General features: G+C 58.3%; 2 protein-coding genes and 1 long non-coding RNA gene across 9 annotated transcripts; all 3 read left to right on the top strand.

The window, feature by feature from the left end:
* Positions 1–4,599: 4,599 nt before the first annotated feature.
* ZBTB12 (zinc finger and BTB domain containing 12) lies at positions 4,600–8,236 on the top strand. Its single transcript, XM_059837350.1, has 2 exons — positions 4,600–5,335; positions 5,561–8,236. Exon 2 carries the CDS (start codon positions 7,063–7,065, stop codon positions 8,224–8,226), a length of 1,164 nt encoding a protein of 387 aa, XP_059693333.1. The 5' UTR covers positions 4,600–5,335; positions 5,561–7,062; the 3' UTR covers positions 8,227–8,236.
* A 101-nt stretch (positions 8,237–8,337) lies between these two features.
* Positions 8,338–11,690, top strand: LOC132322676 (uncharacterized). Of its 7 annotated transcripts, none has more exons than XR_009485159.1 (3): positions 8,338–8,754; positions 8,948–10,892; positions 11,145–11,690. It is a non-coding gene; the product is annotated as an uncharacterized LOC132322676 (long non-coding RNA). The 7 variants fall into 7 exon arrangements; XR_009485155.1 differs by having other exon boundaries at positions 11,081–11,690; XR_009485156.1 differs by lacking the exon at positions 11,145–11,690 and having other exon boundaries at positions 8,948–9,115; positions 9,219–11,099.
* Positions 11,691–12,462: 772 nt separating this feature from the next.
* LOC132322667 (myosin heavy chain IB-like) lies at positions 12,463–14,768 on the top strand (the record flags this gene model as incomplete). The annotated part of the gene is made up of 5 exons (XM_059837337.1): positions 12,463–12,541; positions 12,727–12,772; positions 13,273–13,448; positions 14,227–14,552; positions 14,667–14,768. Coding segments are annotated over 5 exons (729 nt in total), but the record flags the coding sequence as incomplete, so codon positions are not given.
* Between the last annotated feature and the right edge of the window lie 2,038 nt (positions 14,769–16,806).

The following is a 16,806-nucleotide window of genomic DNA, read 5'->3' as shown; positions in this document are numbered from 1 at the left end:
CCCCGGCCTCGTCGCTGTGCTGGGGGACTGGGGGGACTGGGGATACTGGGGATACTGGGATGGGGTACTGGGGGGACTGGGAATGGGATACTGGGGGTACTGGGGGTACTGGGATGGGATACTGGGGGTACTGGGGATACTGGGATGGGATACTGGGGGTACTGGGATGGGATACTGGGGGTACTGGGGATACTGGGAATGGGATACTGGGGGTACTGGGGATACTGGGAATGGGATACTGGGGATACTGGGGGTACTGGGGATACTGGGGATACTGGGATAGGATGCTGGGGGGACTGGGGATACTGGGAATGGGATGCTGGGGGGACTGGGGATACTGGGAATGGGATACTGGGGATACTGGGGGTACTGGGAGGGGATACTGGGGATACTGGGATGGGATACTGGGGATACTGGGGGTACTGGGAGGGGATACTGGGGGTACTGGGGGTACTGGGAATGGGATACTGGGGGTACTGGGAATACTGGGATGGGATACTGGGGGTACTGGGAACACTGGGATGGGATACTGGGGGTACTGGGAATACTGGGAATGGGATACTGGGGATACTGGGAATGGGATACTGGGGGTACTGGGGATACTGGGATGGGATACTGGGGATACTGGGAATGGGATACTGGGGATACTGGGAATGGGATACTGGGGATACTGGGGATACTGGGATGGGGTACTGGGGATACTGGGGGGACTGGGTATGGGATACTGGGGGTACTGGGTGTACTGGGATGGGATACTGGGGATACTGGGGATACTGGGGGTACTGGGGATACTGGAAATGGGATACTGGGGATACTGGGAATGGGATACTGGGGATACGGGGATGGGATACTGGGGGTACTGGGAATACTGGGATATGGGGATACTGGGGATACTGGGGGTACTGGGGATACTGGGATGGGATACTGGGGATACTGGGATGGGATACTGGGATGGGATACTGGGATGGGATACTGGGATGGGGATACTGGGAACACTGGGAACGCTCTCAGTCCCGTTCCAGCCCCGCCCCCCAAACCAGCGCTCCCAGTCTGACCCCGCCCCCAAACCAGTGCTCCCAGTACTCCCAGTCCGGCCGGTTCCAACCCCCCAATTTGGGGGGGACACACCTGGAACCGCTGGAATTTGGGGGACACACCTGGAACATTCCAAACTTTTTTTTGGGGGGGAATCACACCTGGAGACTCCCGAACGTGGGGGGTTCACACCTGGATTGTCCCAAAATTTTTTGGGGGGGTCGCCCCTGGAATTTCCCAAAATTTTTGGGGGGGTCACACCTGGAATTTCCCAATTTTTTTGGGGGGGTCACACCTGGAATTTCCCAATTTTTTTGGGGGGGTTCACACCTGGATTGTCCCAAAATTATTTGGGGGGGTCACACCTGGAATATTCCAAAATTTTTTGGAGAGTCACACCTGGAATTTCCCAAATTTTTGTGGGGAACTCACCTGGAATATTCCAAAATTTTTGGGGGGTCGCACCTGGAATTTCCCCAAATTTTTGGGGGGGGTCGCACCTGGAATTTCCCAATTTTTTTGGGGGGGTCACACCTGGAATATCCCAAATTTTTTTTGGGGGGGTCACACCTGGAATTTCCCAAAATTTTTTTGTGGGGGGTCACATCTGGAATATTCCAAAATTTTTGGGGGGGTCACACCTGGAATATTCCAAAATTTTTTTGGGGGGTCGCACCTGGAATATCCCAAAATTTTTGGGGGGGTCGCACCTGGAATTTCCCAATTTTTTTGGGGGGGGGTCACACCTGGAATTTCCCAATTTTTTGGGGGGGTCACACCTGGAATTTCCCAATTTTTTGGGGGGGTTCACACCTGGAATTTCCCAATTTTTGGGGGGGGGTCACACCTGGAATTTCCCAATTTTTTGTGGGGGGGGGTCACACCTGGAATTTCCCAAATCTTTTGGAGGGGCTCACACCTGGAATATCCCAAATTTTTTGTGGGGTCGCACCTGGAATATCTCAAATTTTTGGGGGGGAATTCACCTGGAATGTCCCAAAATTTTGGGGGGGAATTCACCTGGAATGTCCCAAAATTTTGGCGGGGGGACTCACCTGGATCATCCCAAATTTTTTTTGGGGGGGTCCCCAAAACCTCCCCCCCCCCCAGGGCAGGGAATGCCGGAACTGAGTCACGGCCCCTCCCCCACCCCCCGGGAGCCTTTAAGAGCCCTCCCAGTGCTCCCAGTTCCTCCCAGTTCCTCCCAGTTTGCTCCCAGTGCGACACAGGAGGGACCAGGCAGGTACTGGGAATGAACTGGATGAACTGGGAGGGACTGGGAATGAACTGGGATGAACTGGGGGGAACTGGGAGGGACTGGGGGGAACTGGGAGGGACTGGGAGGCACTGAGGGGTCACTGGGATGAACTGGGGGGAACTGGGAGGGACTGGGAGGCACTGAGGGGTCACTGGGAGGGTCACTGGGTTCAACTGGGGGAACTGGGGCCAAACTGGAGGTCACTGGAGGGAACGGGGAGGGAGTGGGAATAAACTGGGATGAACTGGGGGTCACTGGGATAAACTGGGGGGGTCACTGGGAGGGACTGGGATGAACTGGGGAGTCACTGGTGGGTCACTGGGATGAACTGGGACCAAACTGGGAGGCACTGGAGGGAACTGGGAGGGACTGGGAATGAACTGGGATGAACTGGGGGTCACTGGTGGGTCACTGGGTTGAACTGGGACCAAACTGGGAGGCACTGGAGGGAACTGGGGGTCACTGGGATGAACTGGGAGCCACTGGGGGGTCACTGGGATGAACTGGGGGGTCACTGGGAGGGACTGGGATGAACTGGGGAGGCACTGGGGGTCACTGGGGCCAAACTGGGGGTCACTGGGGCCAAACTGGCGGTCACTGGGATGAACTGGGAGGCACTGGGGGGGTCACTGGGATGAACTGGGAGCCACTGGGGGGTCACTGGGATGAACTGGGAGGCACTGGGGGTCACTGGGGCCAAACTGGGGGTCACTGGAGGGGACTGGGGCGGTCACTGGGATGAACTGGGGGTCACTGGGGGGGTCACTGGTGCTCACTGCCGCCCCTCCCCCCTCCCCCAGCCATGGCCGAACGCCGCCGCCCCTCCCCCCCCGGAGCCCCCCAGGGCTCCCCCAGCCCCTCCCCCCAGCCCCTCCCCCCCCCGGGGCTCCCGCTGGCGCCGTGGCCGCCCCTGCCCGTCTGGCCCGGAGGCGACAGCGGCGACAATCGCGACACAGGCGGCGACAGCGGCGACAGAGGCGGCGACAAGGACAAGGCCACGCCCCCCGCGGGGACAGGGGGGAGGGGCGGCGCCCAGTGACACCCCCGGGTGTCCCCAAGGGGTGACACCGCTCTCCCGTGTCAATAAACGTCCCCAAAAAGTGGCGCCGTTGTCGTGACATGTCCCGAGGTGTCCCCGAGAAGCGCCGTCCGTCTGTGGGTGATTTTTGGGTGATTTTTGGGTGATTTTTGGGTGATTTTTGGGTGATTTTTGGGTGATTTTCGGGTGATTTTTGGGTGATTTTTGGGGTGATTTTTGGGTGATTTTTGGGTGATTTTTGGGCGATTTTTGGATAATTTTTGGATAATTTTTGGGGCGATTTTTGGATATTTTTTGCGGTGATTTTTGGATATTTTTTGGGGCGATTTTTGGATATTTTTTTGCGGTGATTTTTGGATATTTTTTGGGGTGATTTTTGGATAATTTTTGGATAATTTTTGGGGCGATTTTTGAATATTTTTTGGGGTGATTTTTGGATAATTTTTGGGATGATTTTTGGATGATTTTTTGGGTGATTTTTGGATAATTTTTGGGGTGATTTTTGGATTTTTTTTGGGCGATTTTTGGATAATTTTTGGATAATTTTGGGGGTGATTTTTTGATTTTTTTGGGGCGATTTTTGGATATTTTTTGGGGTGATTTTTGGATAATTTTGGGGGTGATTTTTGGATTATTTTTGGGGTGATTTTTGGATTTTTTTTGGCGATTTTTGGATAATTTTTGGATAATTTTTGGGGTGATTTTTTGATATTTTTTGGGGTGAGTTTTGGATATTTTTGGGGATGATTTTTTTGGGTGATTTTTGGGTGATTTTTGGGTGATTTTTGGGTGATTTCTGGGTGGTTTTTTGAATGATTTTTGGATAATTTTTGGATAATTTTGGGTGATTTTTTGGATATTTTTTTGGGTGATTTTTTGGGTGATTTCTGGGTGATTTCGGGGTGATTTTTGGGTGATTTTTGGGTGATTTTTTGGATAATTTTTTGATATTTTTTTGGGGTGATTTTTGGATATTTTTTGGGGTGATTTTTGGATTTTTTTTGGGCGATTTTTAGATGATTTTTTGGGGTGATTTTTTGATATTTTTTGGGATGATTTTTTGGGTGATTTTTTGGTGATTTTTGGGTGATTTCTGGGTGGTTTTTGGGTGGTTTTTTGGGTGATTTTTTGGGTGATTTTTGGATAATTTTTGGATATTTTTTGGGATGATTTTTGGATGATTTTTTGGGTGATTTTTGGACGATTTTTTCGGCGATTTTTAAAATTTTGTTTTGGACAGATTTGATATGATTTTGGGACGATTTTCATGCAAATTTTTGATGGATTTAAAAAATACTTTCTGACCATTTTTTCCATCATTTTTGTATCATTTCCCCCCCCACCATTTTTGGACTTTTATTCACCATTTCTTGACCATTTTTAGACCGATTTTTTCACCACTTTTTCAGCCATTTCCCGACCATTTCCTCACCAATTCCTGACCATTTTTAAACCATTTTCCCACCATTTTTAAACCATTTCCCCACCAATTTTTTCCACCCATTTCCTGACAATTTCCCGACCAATTCCTAACCACTCTCTGACCACTTTTTAACCATTTTTTTCACCATTTCCCCACCATTTTTAGACCGATTTTCCCACTCTTTTCTCCCCCATTTCCCGGCCGATTTTTATACGAACCATTTCCATAATTTTAAACCATTTTAACCATTTTTTTAACCATTTTCCCCCATTTTCCCGCCTTTTCCCCTCACGGCCCCGTCACCATGGCAACAACGCCGCGCCGTCGCTCTCCAGTGACGTCACGCTGTCCTCCAGCTTCCCACAATCCCCCGCGGCCGTGAGGGGAAGGGGGGTCCTCCTGTATCCCAGAATCCCCCGCGGCCGTGAGGGGAAGGGGGGTCCTCCTGTATCCCAGAATCCCCCGCGGCCGTGAGGGGAAGGGGGGGGTCCGCCTGCATCCCAGAATGCCCCGCGCGCGCCCCCTCCCTCCCTCCCTCCCGCCGCCGCTCGCTCGCTGCCCCGGGCCCGAGGCTCAGCCGGTACCGGAGGGGAGGGAGGGGGATGGGGGGGATGAGCACGGCCCGGGGGGGAGGGTGGGGAGGTGGGGGAGGGGAGAGGAAAGCGGTGGTTTTGGGGGGGGGGGCGGTTTTGTGAGGGAGGGGGGGCGGCCGCGCGCGGTGACGTCACGGCGCGGCCTTGGTTTCCCCTCACCCCACCCCCCCCCTCACTCGGTGTTGGCGCCCCTCCCCCCCGTCTTTCCGCAGGTGCAGCCACGTGACTCCCGGAGCCTTCCCCACCCCCCCATCAGTGCTCCCAGTAACTCCCAGTAACTCCCAGTGACCCCCAGAGTGCTCCCAGTAACTCTCAGTGACCCTCCCAGTGCTCCCAGTAACTCCCAGTGACCCTCCCAGTGCTCCCAGTAACTCCAAGTGACCCCCAGAGTGCTCCCAGTAACTCTCAGTGACCCCCATCACCCCTTCCCAGTGCTCCCAGTAACTCCCAGTGACCCCCACAGTGCTCCCAGTAACACTCAGTGACCCCCATCACCCCTTCCCAGTGCTCCCAGTAACTCCCAGTGACCCCCACAGTGCTCCCAGTAACTCCCAGTGACCCCCATCACCCCTTCCCAGTGCTCCCAGTCCCACTTCCCATCACTCCCAGTGCCCAGATCTGTGCTCCCAGTCCCTCCCAGTGCCTCCCAGTGCCCCCCAGTCCCCTCCCAATCCCCTTCCAGTCTCCCCAGTCTCTTCCAAACTCACTCCCAGTCCCTCCCAGTGCCCATCACTCCCCCTCCCAGTCCATCCCAGTCCCCCCCAGTGCCCTCTCAGTTCTTTCTGGTCCCCATATCCTTGCTCCCAGTCCCTCCCAGTCCCTCCCAGTCCCCATAACTCCCCTCCCAGTTGCTCCCAGTCCCTTCCAGTCCCCATAAATCTACTCCCAGTCCCTCCCAGTCCCTCCCAGTCCCCATAACTCCCCTCCCAGTGCCTCCCAGTGCCCATAACTCCCCTCCCAGTGCCCATAACTCCCCTCCCAGTTCCATCCCAGTGCCCATAACCGCCCTCCCAGTCCCTCCCAGTGCCCATAACTCCACTCCCAGTCCCTCCAGTGCCCCCCAGTGCCCATAACTCTACTCCCAGTCCCTCCCAGTCCCTCCCAGTGCCCATAACTCCCCTCCCAGTCCCTCCCAGTCCCTCCCAGTCCCGCCCAGTGCCCCTAACTCCACTCCCAGTCCCTCCAGTGCCCATAACTCTACTCCCAGTCCCTCCCAGTCCCTCCCAGTGCCCATAACTCCCCTCCCAGTTCCTCCCAGTGCCCATAACCCCCCTCCCAGTACCCATAACCCCCCTCCCAGTCCCTCCCAGTCCCTCCCAGTCCCTCTCAGTGCCCATAACTCCACTCCCAGTGCCCATAACCGCCCTCCCAGTCCCTCCCAGTCCCTCCCAGTCCCTCCCAGTGCCCATAACTCCGCTCCCAGTGCCCATAACTCCCCTCCCAGTCCCTCCCAGTCCCTCCCAGTGCCCATAACTCTCCTCCCAGTCCCTCCCAGTCCCTCCCAGTGCCCAAAACTCCACTCCCAGTCCCTCCCAGTGCCCATAACTCCACTCCCAGTGCCCATAACTCCCCTCCCAGTCCCTCCCAGTCCCTCCCAGTGCCCATAACTCCCCTCCCAGTCTCTCCCAGTCCCTCCCAGTCCCTCCCAGTGCCCATAACTCCCCTCCCAGTCCCTCCCAGTCCCTCCCAGTACCCCCCCCCCAGCACCCCCACCATGTCCTCCTGCGCCGAGCTGCTCCGTTTCCAGCTGCCGGGCCACGAGGCGGCGGCGCTGCGCTCCATGACGCGCCTGCGGGCCGAGGAGCGCTTCTGCGACGTCACCATCGTGGCCAGGAGCCTGCGCTTCCGCGGCCACCGCGTCATCCTGGCCGCCTGCTCGCCCTTCCTGCGCGACCAGTTCCTGCTGAACCCGGCGGCCGAGCTGCGCGTCTCGCTGGCCCACAGCGCCCGCGTGCTGGCCGACCTGCTGCTCTCCTGCTACACCGGCGCGCTGGAGTTCGCCGGCAGGGACCTGGTGAATTACCTGACGGCCGCCAGCTACCTGCAGATGGAGCACGTGGTGGAGAGGTGCAGGGGAGCGCTGGCCAGGTTCATCCAGCCCTCCCCGACGGCGCCGGTGCAAGCTCCGAAGGCGGAGGAGGATGAGGATGAGGAGGACGAAGAGGACGCGACGGATGTTTGTATCGTGAAGGTGGAGCCGGCCACGCGGCGCAGGGGGAGGAGGTGGCCGGCGGTGGCCGGAGGCGAGGCGGTGACCCAAAGCGGAGGGGGGGTGACAGCCGTGGTGGCCGCGGCGCCGGACAACGCCACGGCGCAGCTGGGGGTGGTCAAGGCGTGCTACAGCCTGGCCGAGGATGCCGAGGGCGAAGGTTTGGTCATCTTCCCCGGTAACAACAACGCCGTGGCCACCAGCGAGGAGCCGCCGGGCAACCAAGGAGCTGTGGGCACCTCGGCCACCGCCACGCCATCATCATCATCGTCATCATCATCATCATCGCGGTGTGGGAAGTGCGGGGAGAGCTTCCAGGGCGTGGAGAAGCTGGTGTTCCACATGCGGGCGCAGCACTTCGTGTTCATGTGCCCTCGCTGCGGGAAGCAGTTCAACCACAGCAGCAACCTGAACCGGCACATGAACGTGCACCGCGGCGTCAAATCGCACGGCTGCGGCGTCTGCGGCAAGAGCTTCACCCAGAAATCCACCCTGCACGACCACCTGAACCTGCACAGCGGCGCCCGGCCCTACAGGTGCTCCTACTGCGACGTCAGGTTCGCCCACAAGCCGGCAATCCGGCGGCACCTGAAGGAGCAGCACGGCAAAACCACGGCGCAGAACGTTCTGGAAGCGGGAGGGGCCGAGGGGGGAGTGGTGATGCGTTGATGTTGGGGTGGGGGAGGGCCCGGCGTGGTGGGGGGAGGGGGTGGGGGGAGCGAGGGGGGTGCTGGGTTCTCTCCCGGGTCAGGAGGGGGTGGAGGGGTGGGGGTGGAGGGAGGGGAGTGAGGGGTCAGGTGAGGGGGTGACCGCGGGGGTGGTGGTCAGGAGGGCGAAGTGACCTCAGAGTGACCACCAGGGTGGCACAAAGTGACCCCCAGAGTGGGGGGGAGTGACCTCAGAATGAGAAGGAACGACCCCAAAGTGACCACCAAGTGACCACCAAGTGACCCCAGAGTGGGGGGGAGTGACCCCTGGACACTGGACCCTGCTGGACACTGAGGGGGTGACCACCAGGGTGGTGGTCAGGAGGGCGAAGTGACCACCAGAGTGGCACAAAGTGACCCCCAGAGTGGCACAAAGTGACCCCCAGAGTGGTGGGGAGTGACCCCTGGACACTGGACCCTGCTGGACATCGAGGGAGTGACCACCAGGGTGGTGGCCAGGAGGGCAAAGTGACCACCAGGTGACCACCAGGTGACCACCAGGGTGGCACAAAGTGACCCCAGAGTGGGGGGGAGTGACCTCAGAATGAGGAGGAACGACCCCAAAGTGACCACCAAGTGACCACCAAGTGACCCCAGAGTGGTGGGGAGTGACCACTGGACCCTGCTGGACACTGAGGGGGTGACCACCAGGGTGGTGGCCAGGAGGGCAAAGTGACCACCAGGTGACCACCAGGGTGGCATGAAGTGACCCCAAAGTGGCTCAAAGTGACCCCAGACTGGTGGGGAGTGACCCCTGGACACTGGACCCTGCTGGACATCGAGAGAGTGACCACCAGGGTGGTGGTCAGGAGGGCAAAGTGACCCCAAAGTGACCACCAGGGTGGCACGAAGTGACCCCAGAGTGGGGGGGAGTGACCCCTGGACACTGGACCCTGCTGGACATTGAGGGGGTGACCACTGGGGTGGTGGCCAGGAGGGCAAAGTGACCACCAGGTGACCCCCAGAGTTGGGGGGAGTGACCTCAGAATGAGGAGGAACGACCCCAAAGTGACCACCAAGTGACCACCAAGTGACCCCAGAGTTGTGGGGAGTGACCCCTGGACACTGGACCCTGCTGGACACTGAGGGGGTGACCACCAGGGTGGTGGCAAGGGGGCCAAAGTGACCATGAAGTGACCCTGAAAGTGGTCACGAACTGACCCTCAAAGTGACCCCAAAGTGGCTCAAAGTGACCCCAGTGTGGTGGGGAGTGACCCCTGGACACTGGACCCTGCTGGACATCGAGAGAGTGACCACCGGGGTGGTGGCCAGGAGGGCGAAGTGACCACCAGAGTGGCACAAAGTGACCCCCAGAGTGGCACAAAGTGACCCCCAGAGTTGGGGGGAGTGACCCCTGGACACTGGAGCCTGCTGGACATTGAGGGGGTGACCACTGGGGTGGTGGCCAGGGGGCCAAAGTGACCACCAGGTGACCATCAGGTGACCACCAAAGTGGCATGAAGTGACCCCAGAGTGGTGGGGAGTGACCCCTGGACACTGGAGCCTGCTGGACATCGAGGGAGTGACCACCAGGGTGGTGGCCAGGAGGGTGAAGTGACCACCAGAGTGGCCAACAGAGTGGCACAAAGTGACCCCAGACTGGTGGGGAGTGACCCCTGGACACTGAATCCCTGCTGGACATTGAGGGGGTGACCACTGGGGTGGTGGCCAGGAGGGCAAAGTGACCACAAAGTGACCACCAGAGTGGCATGAAGTGACCCCAGAGTGGTGGGGAGTGACCCCTGGACACTGGACCCTGCTGGACATCGAGAGAGTGACCACCGGGGTGGTGGCCAGGAGGGCAAAGTGACCACCAGGTGACCACCAGGGTGGCACCAAGTGACCCCAGAGTTGGGGGGAGTGACCCCTGGACACTGGACCCTGCTGGACACTGAGGGAGTGACCACCGGGGTGGTGGTCAGGAGGGCGAAGTGACCACCAGGTGACCACCAGGGTGGCACGAAGTGACCCCAAAGTGGCTCAAAGTGACCCCAGAGTGGTGGAGAGTGACCCCTGGACACTGGACCCTGCTGGACATTGAGGGAGTGACCACCAGGGTGGTGGCCAGGAGGGCGAAGTGACCACCAGGTGACCACCAGAGTGGTGGGGAGTGACCCCAGAGTTGGGGGGAGTGACCTCAGAATGAGGAGGAACGACCCCAAAGTGACCACCAAGTGACCAGCAAGTGACCCCAGAGTGGTGGGGAGTGACCCCTGGACACTGGAGCCTGCTGGACATTGAGGGGGTGACCACCAGGGTGGTGGCCAAAGTGACCCCAGAGTGACCCCAAAGTGGCACAAAGTGACCCCAAAATTGGGGGGAGTGACCCCTGGACACTGAATCCCTGCTGGACATTGAGGGGGTGACCACCGGGGTGGTGGCCAGGAGGGCGAAGTGACCACCAGGTGACCACCAGGTGACCACAGGGTGGCATGAAGTGACCCCAAAGTGGCTCAAAGTGACCTCAGAGTGGTGGGGAGTGACCCCTGGACACTGGACCCTGCTGGACACTGAGGGGGTGACCACCGGGGTGGTGGCCAAAGTGACCCTAGAGTGACCACCAGAATGACCCCAGAGTGGTGGGGAGTGACCCCAAAATGCTGGGAAATGACCCCAAAGTGGGGGGAAGTGACCCCCAAGTGACCCCAGAGTGGGGAGAGTGACCACTGGACACTGGACCCTGCTGGACATCAAGTGGGTGACCACTGGGGTGGTGGCCAAAGTGACCCCAGAGTGACCCCAAAGTGGTCAGGAACAACCCCAAAATGGGGGGGAACGACCCCAAAGTGGGGGGAGTGACCCCAAAGTGGGGGAAGTGACCCCAAAGTGACCCCAGAGTGGGGGGGAGTGACCCCAAAGTGACCCCTGAGTGGGGGGGAGTGACCCCAAAGTGACCCCAGAGTGGGGGGAAGTGACCCCTGGACACTGGACCCTGCTGGGATGGAGGGGACCGACCCCAAAATGCAGCAAAACGACCCCAAAATGGTGGGGAACCCCCCCCAAAAAAAAATTGAGTGACAAATTTCGGGGTCCTGGACCACCCAGGTGACAAATTTGGGGTCCCCGTTTAAAACCCAGCTCCAAAAAAGCCAAAAAACCCCAAAATTTTATGCAAAAAAAAAAAATTCTGATTCTTGGGGGGCTCCCCCCCCCCCCCCCCCCAAATTTTGGGCCCTTGGGGTAAATTTGGGGGTCCTAAGGCCTTGGTGGAAAATTTGGGGGATTTTTTTGGGGGGTCCCCCTGATTTTTTTGGGGTCTCTCTGGATTTTTTGGGGTCCCCGTCAAATTTTTGGGGTCCCTCCTGATTTTTTTTTTTGGGGGGGGGTTCCCCTGAATTTTTTGGGGTCCCCCCAATATTTTTTTGGGGGGTTTTTGTAGATTTTAGGATTTTGGGGGGGGGGGGGAGGACCCCCCTTAGGTTGTAGCGAGGGGTGGGGGAGGGGAATTTTAGGGTGGGGGAGGGGGGAAAGGATTTGGGGTGGTGGGGGAGGGGGACCCCAAAATTTGGGGTTTTTTTGGGGGGGGTTAGGGGGTAGAGAGGAGAAATTCGGGGTTCCCTTTTTGGGGGGATTTTGGGGGGGTGTGAGACCCTTTTTGAGGTGGGGGAGGGGCTGTGGGACCCCTCCCCCACGGAGTTTTTTTTGGAATTTTTTTGTAATAAATGGATTTTGAAGAAAAACGTAAACCAGATTTTTTTTATTTCTTTTTTTGGGGTTTATTCTTTTAGTTTTGGGGATTGATTTGATTTTGGGAGTTTAATTTTGGTTGACTTATTAATTTAATTTTGTGGATTCTTTAATTTTTTTGGGGATTTACTTTGGGGCATTTATCCATTTTCTGGGAATTTTTAAACTTATTTTGGGGGATTTTTATATTTTTGGGGCACTATTTAATTTTGGGTGACTTATTAATTTAATGTTTGGGATCTATTAATTTTTAGGAATTTATTTTTGGGGACTTATTAATTTTATGGGGCTTTATTAACTTATCTTTTTGTATTTTTAAATTTTTTTGTGTTTGTTTTTGAGGATTTATTTATTTGTAGTGATTTATTAATTTGGGGAATTTATTAATTTATCCCCCCCCATAGAAATGGGCGTGGTTAACTCAAGGGGCGTGGCTTACAGAGTGGGCGGAGCCACGCCGACTGGACAAAGCGTTGCGCGGTGGGCGTGGTTTTACCCATATAAGGCATAACCACGCCTCTCCACGCTGCGTGCTGACGTCACCGCGCGCGGCGCGCTCGGCGGTGATGGAGGCGGCGGGAGGCGCCGAGGTCTGAGGGGAGGCCGCACCGGGGCCGCTTTTTGGGGCATTTTGAGGCGATTTTGGGGTTTTTTTGAGGGTTTTGAGGGGTTTTGGGGAGCCGGGGGGCGTCTGTGAGCGGGGGGAAGGGCGGGATCCGCTGAGGGGAGGGGCGCTCCCCTCACGGAGCGCTCTGCCCCTCCCCCTCCCCCTCAGGACCCTCCCGTCGGGACCCTCGTGGTGGAGGCGGCGGGAGAGGCCGGTGAGTGACCCCCTCCCCCTGTTTTGATCCCCACTTTGATTCCCTCGAGATCCCCCTCAGGATCCCCCCGAGATCCCCCTCAGGATCCCCTCAGGATTCCCCCGAGATCTCCCCTCAGGATCCTCCTGAGACCCCCTTTGATCCCCCTTTTCATTCCCCTCAGGATCCCCCTCAGGATCCCCCTGAGATCCCCTCAGGACCCCCTCAAAGCCCCCCAGATCCCCCCAGGATTCCCAGATCCCCCCCCAAATGCCCTCAGAACCCCCCTAGACCCCCCAAAACCCCTCTGGACCCCTCCAGCACCCCCGTGACCTCCCCAAAATGCCCCCAGACCCCCCCCAGGACCCCCAGATTCCCCCTAAGAACCCCCTGAGCCCCTCCAGGAACCCCAGACCCCTCCCCAAATGCCCTCAACCCCCCCAGACCCCCTCAAAACCCCCCAAAATCTCCTCAAAACCCCCCCAATCCCCCCCTGACCCCCCCTTTTTCTCCCCTCCCAGGACTCCCCCCGGGCAGCCCCTCCCCCTGCGACCCTCCCCCTCCCGGTGGGGACCCCCCCCCACAGCCGGGGGGGCCCCCCCAGATGAGGAGGGGCTGGGGGGGGGCAGCCCCAGCGATGGGGAGGGGGCTCAGGGGACCCCCCCAGGGGGTGGCAGTGGCACCAAAGGGCTGCCAGGTGAGGGGGGGGGGGTCTGGGGGCGTTTTAGGGGGTCTGGGAGGATTTTGGGGAGGTCTGGGGGTCCTGGGGGAGAGGCTGAGGGCATTTTGGGGGGTGCCTGGGGGGTTTGAGGGGATTTTGGGGGGGTCTGGGAGGATTTTGGGGTGTTTGAGGGGGCTATGGAGGGGTTTGTGGGAGGTCTGGGGGTGTTTTGGGGGGTCTGGGGAGGATGGGGGGGGGTTTAAGGGGGTTTTGGGGGGGTCTGGGGGTCCTGGAAGGGATTTGAGGGGGTCTGGGAGGATTTTGGGAGGGGTTTGAGGGGGTTTTGGAGGGGTTTGGGGGGGTCTGGGGGTGTTTTGGGGGGTCTGGGGAGGATGAGGGGGGGTTTAAGGGGGTTTTGGGGGGGTCTGGGGGTCCTGGAAGGGATTTGAGGCGGTCTGGGAGGATTTTGGGGGTGTGAGGGGGCTATGGAGGGGTTTGTGGGAGGTCTGGGGGTGTTTTGGGGGGTCTGGGGAGGATGAGGGGGGGGTTAAGGGGGTTTTGGAGGGGTCTGGGGGTCCTGGAAGGGATTTGAGAGGGTCTGGGAGGATTTTGGGGGGGTCTGGAGGTCCTGGGAGGGGGTCTGGGGGCGGGTTAGGGGCATTTTGGGGGGGTCTGGACCCTTTTTGGGGATCTCAGGGGGGGTTTTGGGGGTCCTCGGGGGGGTCTGAAGGTTTTGGGTGGGGAGGGGGAGTTTGTAAATTTTGACTTTTAGCTCAATTTGAGGAGGGGTCTCCCCTTTTTTTCCTCCCCCCAGGTCACGCCACCAAGACCCTGCCGGGCTCCCCAGGCCGGGGGGGGCCGATTTTGGGGGTCTCAGGTGGGGGGGGGTCTCCCCCCACCTCCCTTCCCCCCCCCAGCCGTGCCAAAATGTCCCTGACGGGGGCGGGGGGTGGCAAAACCCCCCCAGGCCAAAGCCTGGCCTTGCGCCTGCTCAGCCTTCCCGGGGCTGGGGGTGGTCCTGGGGGTCGCCCCCCACCCCCTGAACCCCCCCAAAACCCCCCGGAGCCCCCCCCAAACCCCCCCGAGCCCCCCAAAATCCACCGGGCTCGCAAGACCATGGCCAAGCCCAGCAACGGACAGGTAAGGGCTGAGTTTGGGAGGGGGGTGTGACCCCCTCCCCGGGGTTTTGAGGACCCCCCTGAGGATTTTGGGGACCCCCCCCGAGGGTTTGGGGGTCGATTTTTGCCCCCCCAGGTGCCCGAGAAGCCGAGGATGTCGGAGATGCTGCACTTCAGGGTGTCCGAGGAGCTCTGCGGGATGGGGCAGCACCACGGTGGGCTCGGGGAGGGTCTCTGAGGGGTCTTGGTGGCATTTGGGGACACTTGGGGGGGTCCTAGAGGGGTTTGGGGGGGTCCTAGAGGGGTTTGGGGGGGGTTGGGGGTGTCCTGAAAAAGTTTGGGGGGGTTTGAGGGTGGATTAAGGGGGTTTGGGGTAATTTGGGGGGGATTAGGGGGGTTTGGGGTCATTTGGGCGGGGTTAGGGGGGTTTGGGGTAATTTGAGGGGGGATTTGGGGGGTTTGGGGTAATTTGAGGGGGGATTTGGGGGGTTTGGGGTCCTTTGGGGGGGGTCGTGGGGGGGATTAGTGGGGTCCTGGAGGGGTTTGGGGTCATTTGGGGTGGATTTGGGGGGTTTGGGGTAATTTGGGGTGGGATTGGGGGGTTTGGGGTAATTTGAGGAGGGATTAGGGGGGTTTGGGGTAATTTGAGGAGGGATTAGGGGGGTTTGGGGTAATTTGGGGTGGGATTTGGGGGGTTTGGGGTAATTTGGGGTGGGATTTGGGGGGTTTGGGGTCATTTGGGGGGGGTCGTGGGGGGGATTAGGGGGGTCCTGGAGGGGTTTGGGGTAATTTGGGGGGGGGATTTGGGGGGTTTGGGGTAATTTGGGTGGGATTAGAGGGGTTTGGGATAATTTGGGGTGGGATTTGGGGGGTTTGGGATAATTTGGGGTGGGATTTGGGGGGTTTGGGGTAATTTGAGGGGGATTAGGGGGGTTTGGGGTAATTTGAGGGGGGACTTGGGGGGTTTGGGGTCATTTGGGGTGGATTTGGGGGGGTTGGGGTCATTTGGGGTGGGATTAGGGGGTTTTGGGTCATTTGGGGTGGAATTTGGGGGGTTTGGGGTAATTTGAGGGTGGGATTTGGGGGGTTTGGGGTCCTTTGGGGGGGGTCGTGGGGGGGATTAGGGGGGTCCTGGAGGGGTTTGGGGTAATTTGAGGGGGGATTTGGGGGGTTTGGGGTAATTTGGGGGGGTTTGAGGGGGTTTGGGGTCATTTGGGGGGGGATTTGGGGGGTTTGGGGTAATTTGGGGGTGGGATTTGGGGGGTTTGGGGTCATTTGGGGGGGATTTGGGGGGTTTGGGGTAATTGAGGGGGGATTAGGGGGGTTTGGGGTAATTTGGGGGGTCCTCGAGGGGTTTGGGGGGGATTTGGGGCATTAGGGGTAATTTGGGGAGGTCCTGGGGGAGTTTGGGGTGTCCTGGAGGAATTTGGGGGGTCCTGGAGGGGTTTGTGGGAGTGGAGTCCTGGGGGGGTTTTGGGGTGGTCTCCGAGGGGTCCTGGGGGAGTTTGGGGGGGTCAGGGAGGAATTTGGGGGGGATTGGGGTAATTTTGGGGGGTCCTGGAGGGGGCTGGAGTGGTTTGGGGGTTCAGTTTTGGGTCTGGGGGGTTCAGTTTTGGGTCTGGGGTCTCCCTGAGCCCCCCCTTTTTCCCCCCCCCAGACCCCCCCCAAACGCCCCAAGCTGGATTTTGGCTCCGAGGGGCTCCACAAGCGCCTGCAGCAGCGCCCCAGCCCCCGCGCCAGCACCGAGGTACCCCCCCAAAAACCCCCCAGGGACCCCCAAAACTCCCCCCCAAAAAAACCCAGGGACCCCCCAAAAATCCCCCCCAAAATCCCCCTCAAAAACCCCAAAAATCCCCCAAAAATCCCCAAAAAACCTCGCAAAAATCCCCAAAAAACCCGCAAAAAAACCCCCAAAATTCCCTCCAAAATCCCCAAAATTCTCTCTCAAGATCCCCCCAAATCCCCCAAAAAACCCGCAAAAATGCCCCCAAAAAGCTCCCAAAAATCCCCAAAAAACCCGCAAAAATCCCCCCAAAAAACCCCAAAAATCCCCCTCAAAAACACCCAAAAAACCCACAAAAATCCCCCAAAAAACCCCCCAAAATTCCCCCAAAATCCCTAAAAAAACCCCAAAAATCCCCCCCAAAAAACCCAAAAAAACCCCGCAAAAATCCCCCATAAAACCCCCCAAAAATTTCCCCAAAAACCCGCAAAATCCCCCCAAAAAAACCCAAAAATCCCCCAAAAAAGCCCCCCAAAATTCCCCCAAAAATCCC

Source organism: Haemorhous mexicanus (genome assembly GCF_027477595.1).
Source record: "Haemorhous mexicanus isolate bHaeMex1 chromosome 32 unlocalized genomic scaffold, bHaeMex1.pri SUPER_32_unloc_2, whole genome shotgun sequence".
Taxonomy (NCBI): domain Eukaryota; kingdom Metazoa; phylum Chordata; class Aves; order Passeriformes; family Fringillidae; genus Haemorhous; species Haemorhous mexicanus.
Note: the sequence above shows the minus strand (reverse complement) of the source record. Positions and strands in the feature narration are given on the sequence as shown.

What these genes read in the sequence shown, in the direction of transcription:
- ZBTB12 (XM_059837350.1), top strand. Translation starts at nt 7,063, where the DNA reads ATGTCCTCCTGCGCCGAGCTGCTCCGTTTCCAGCTGCCGGGCCACGAG.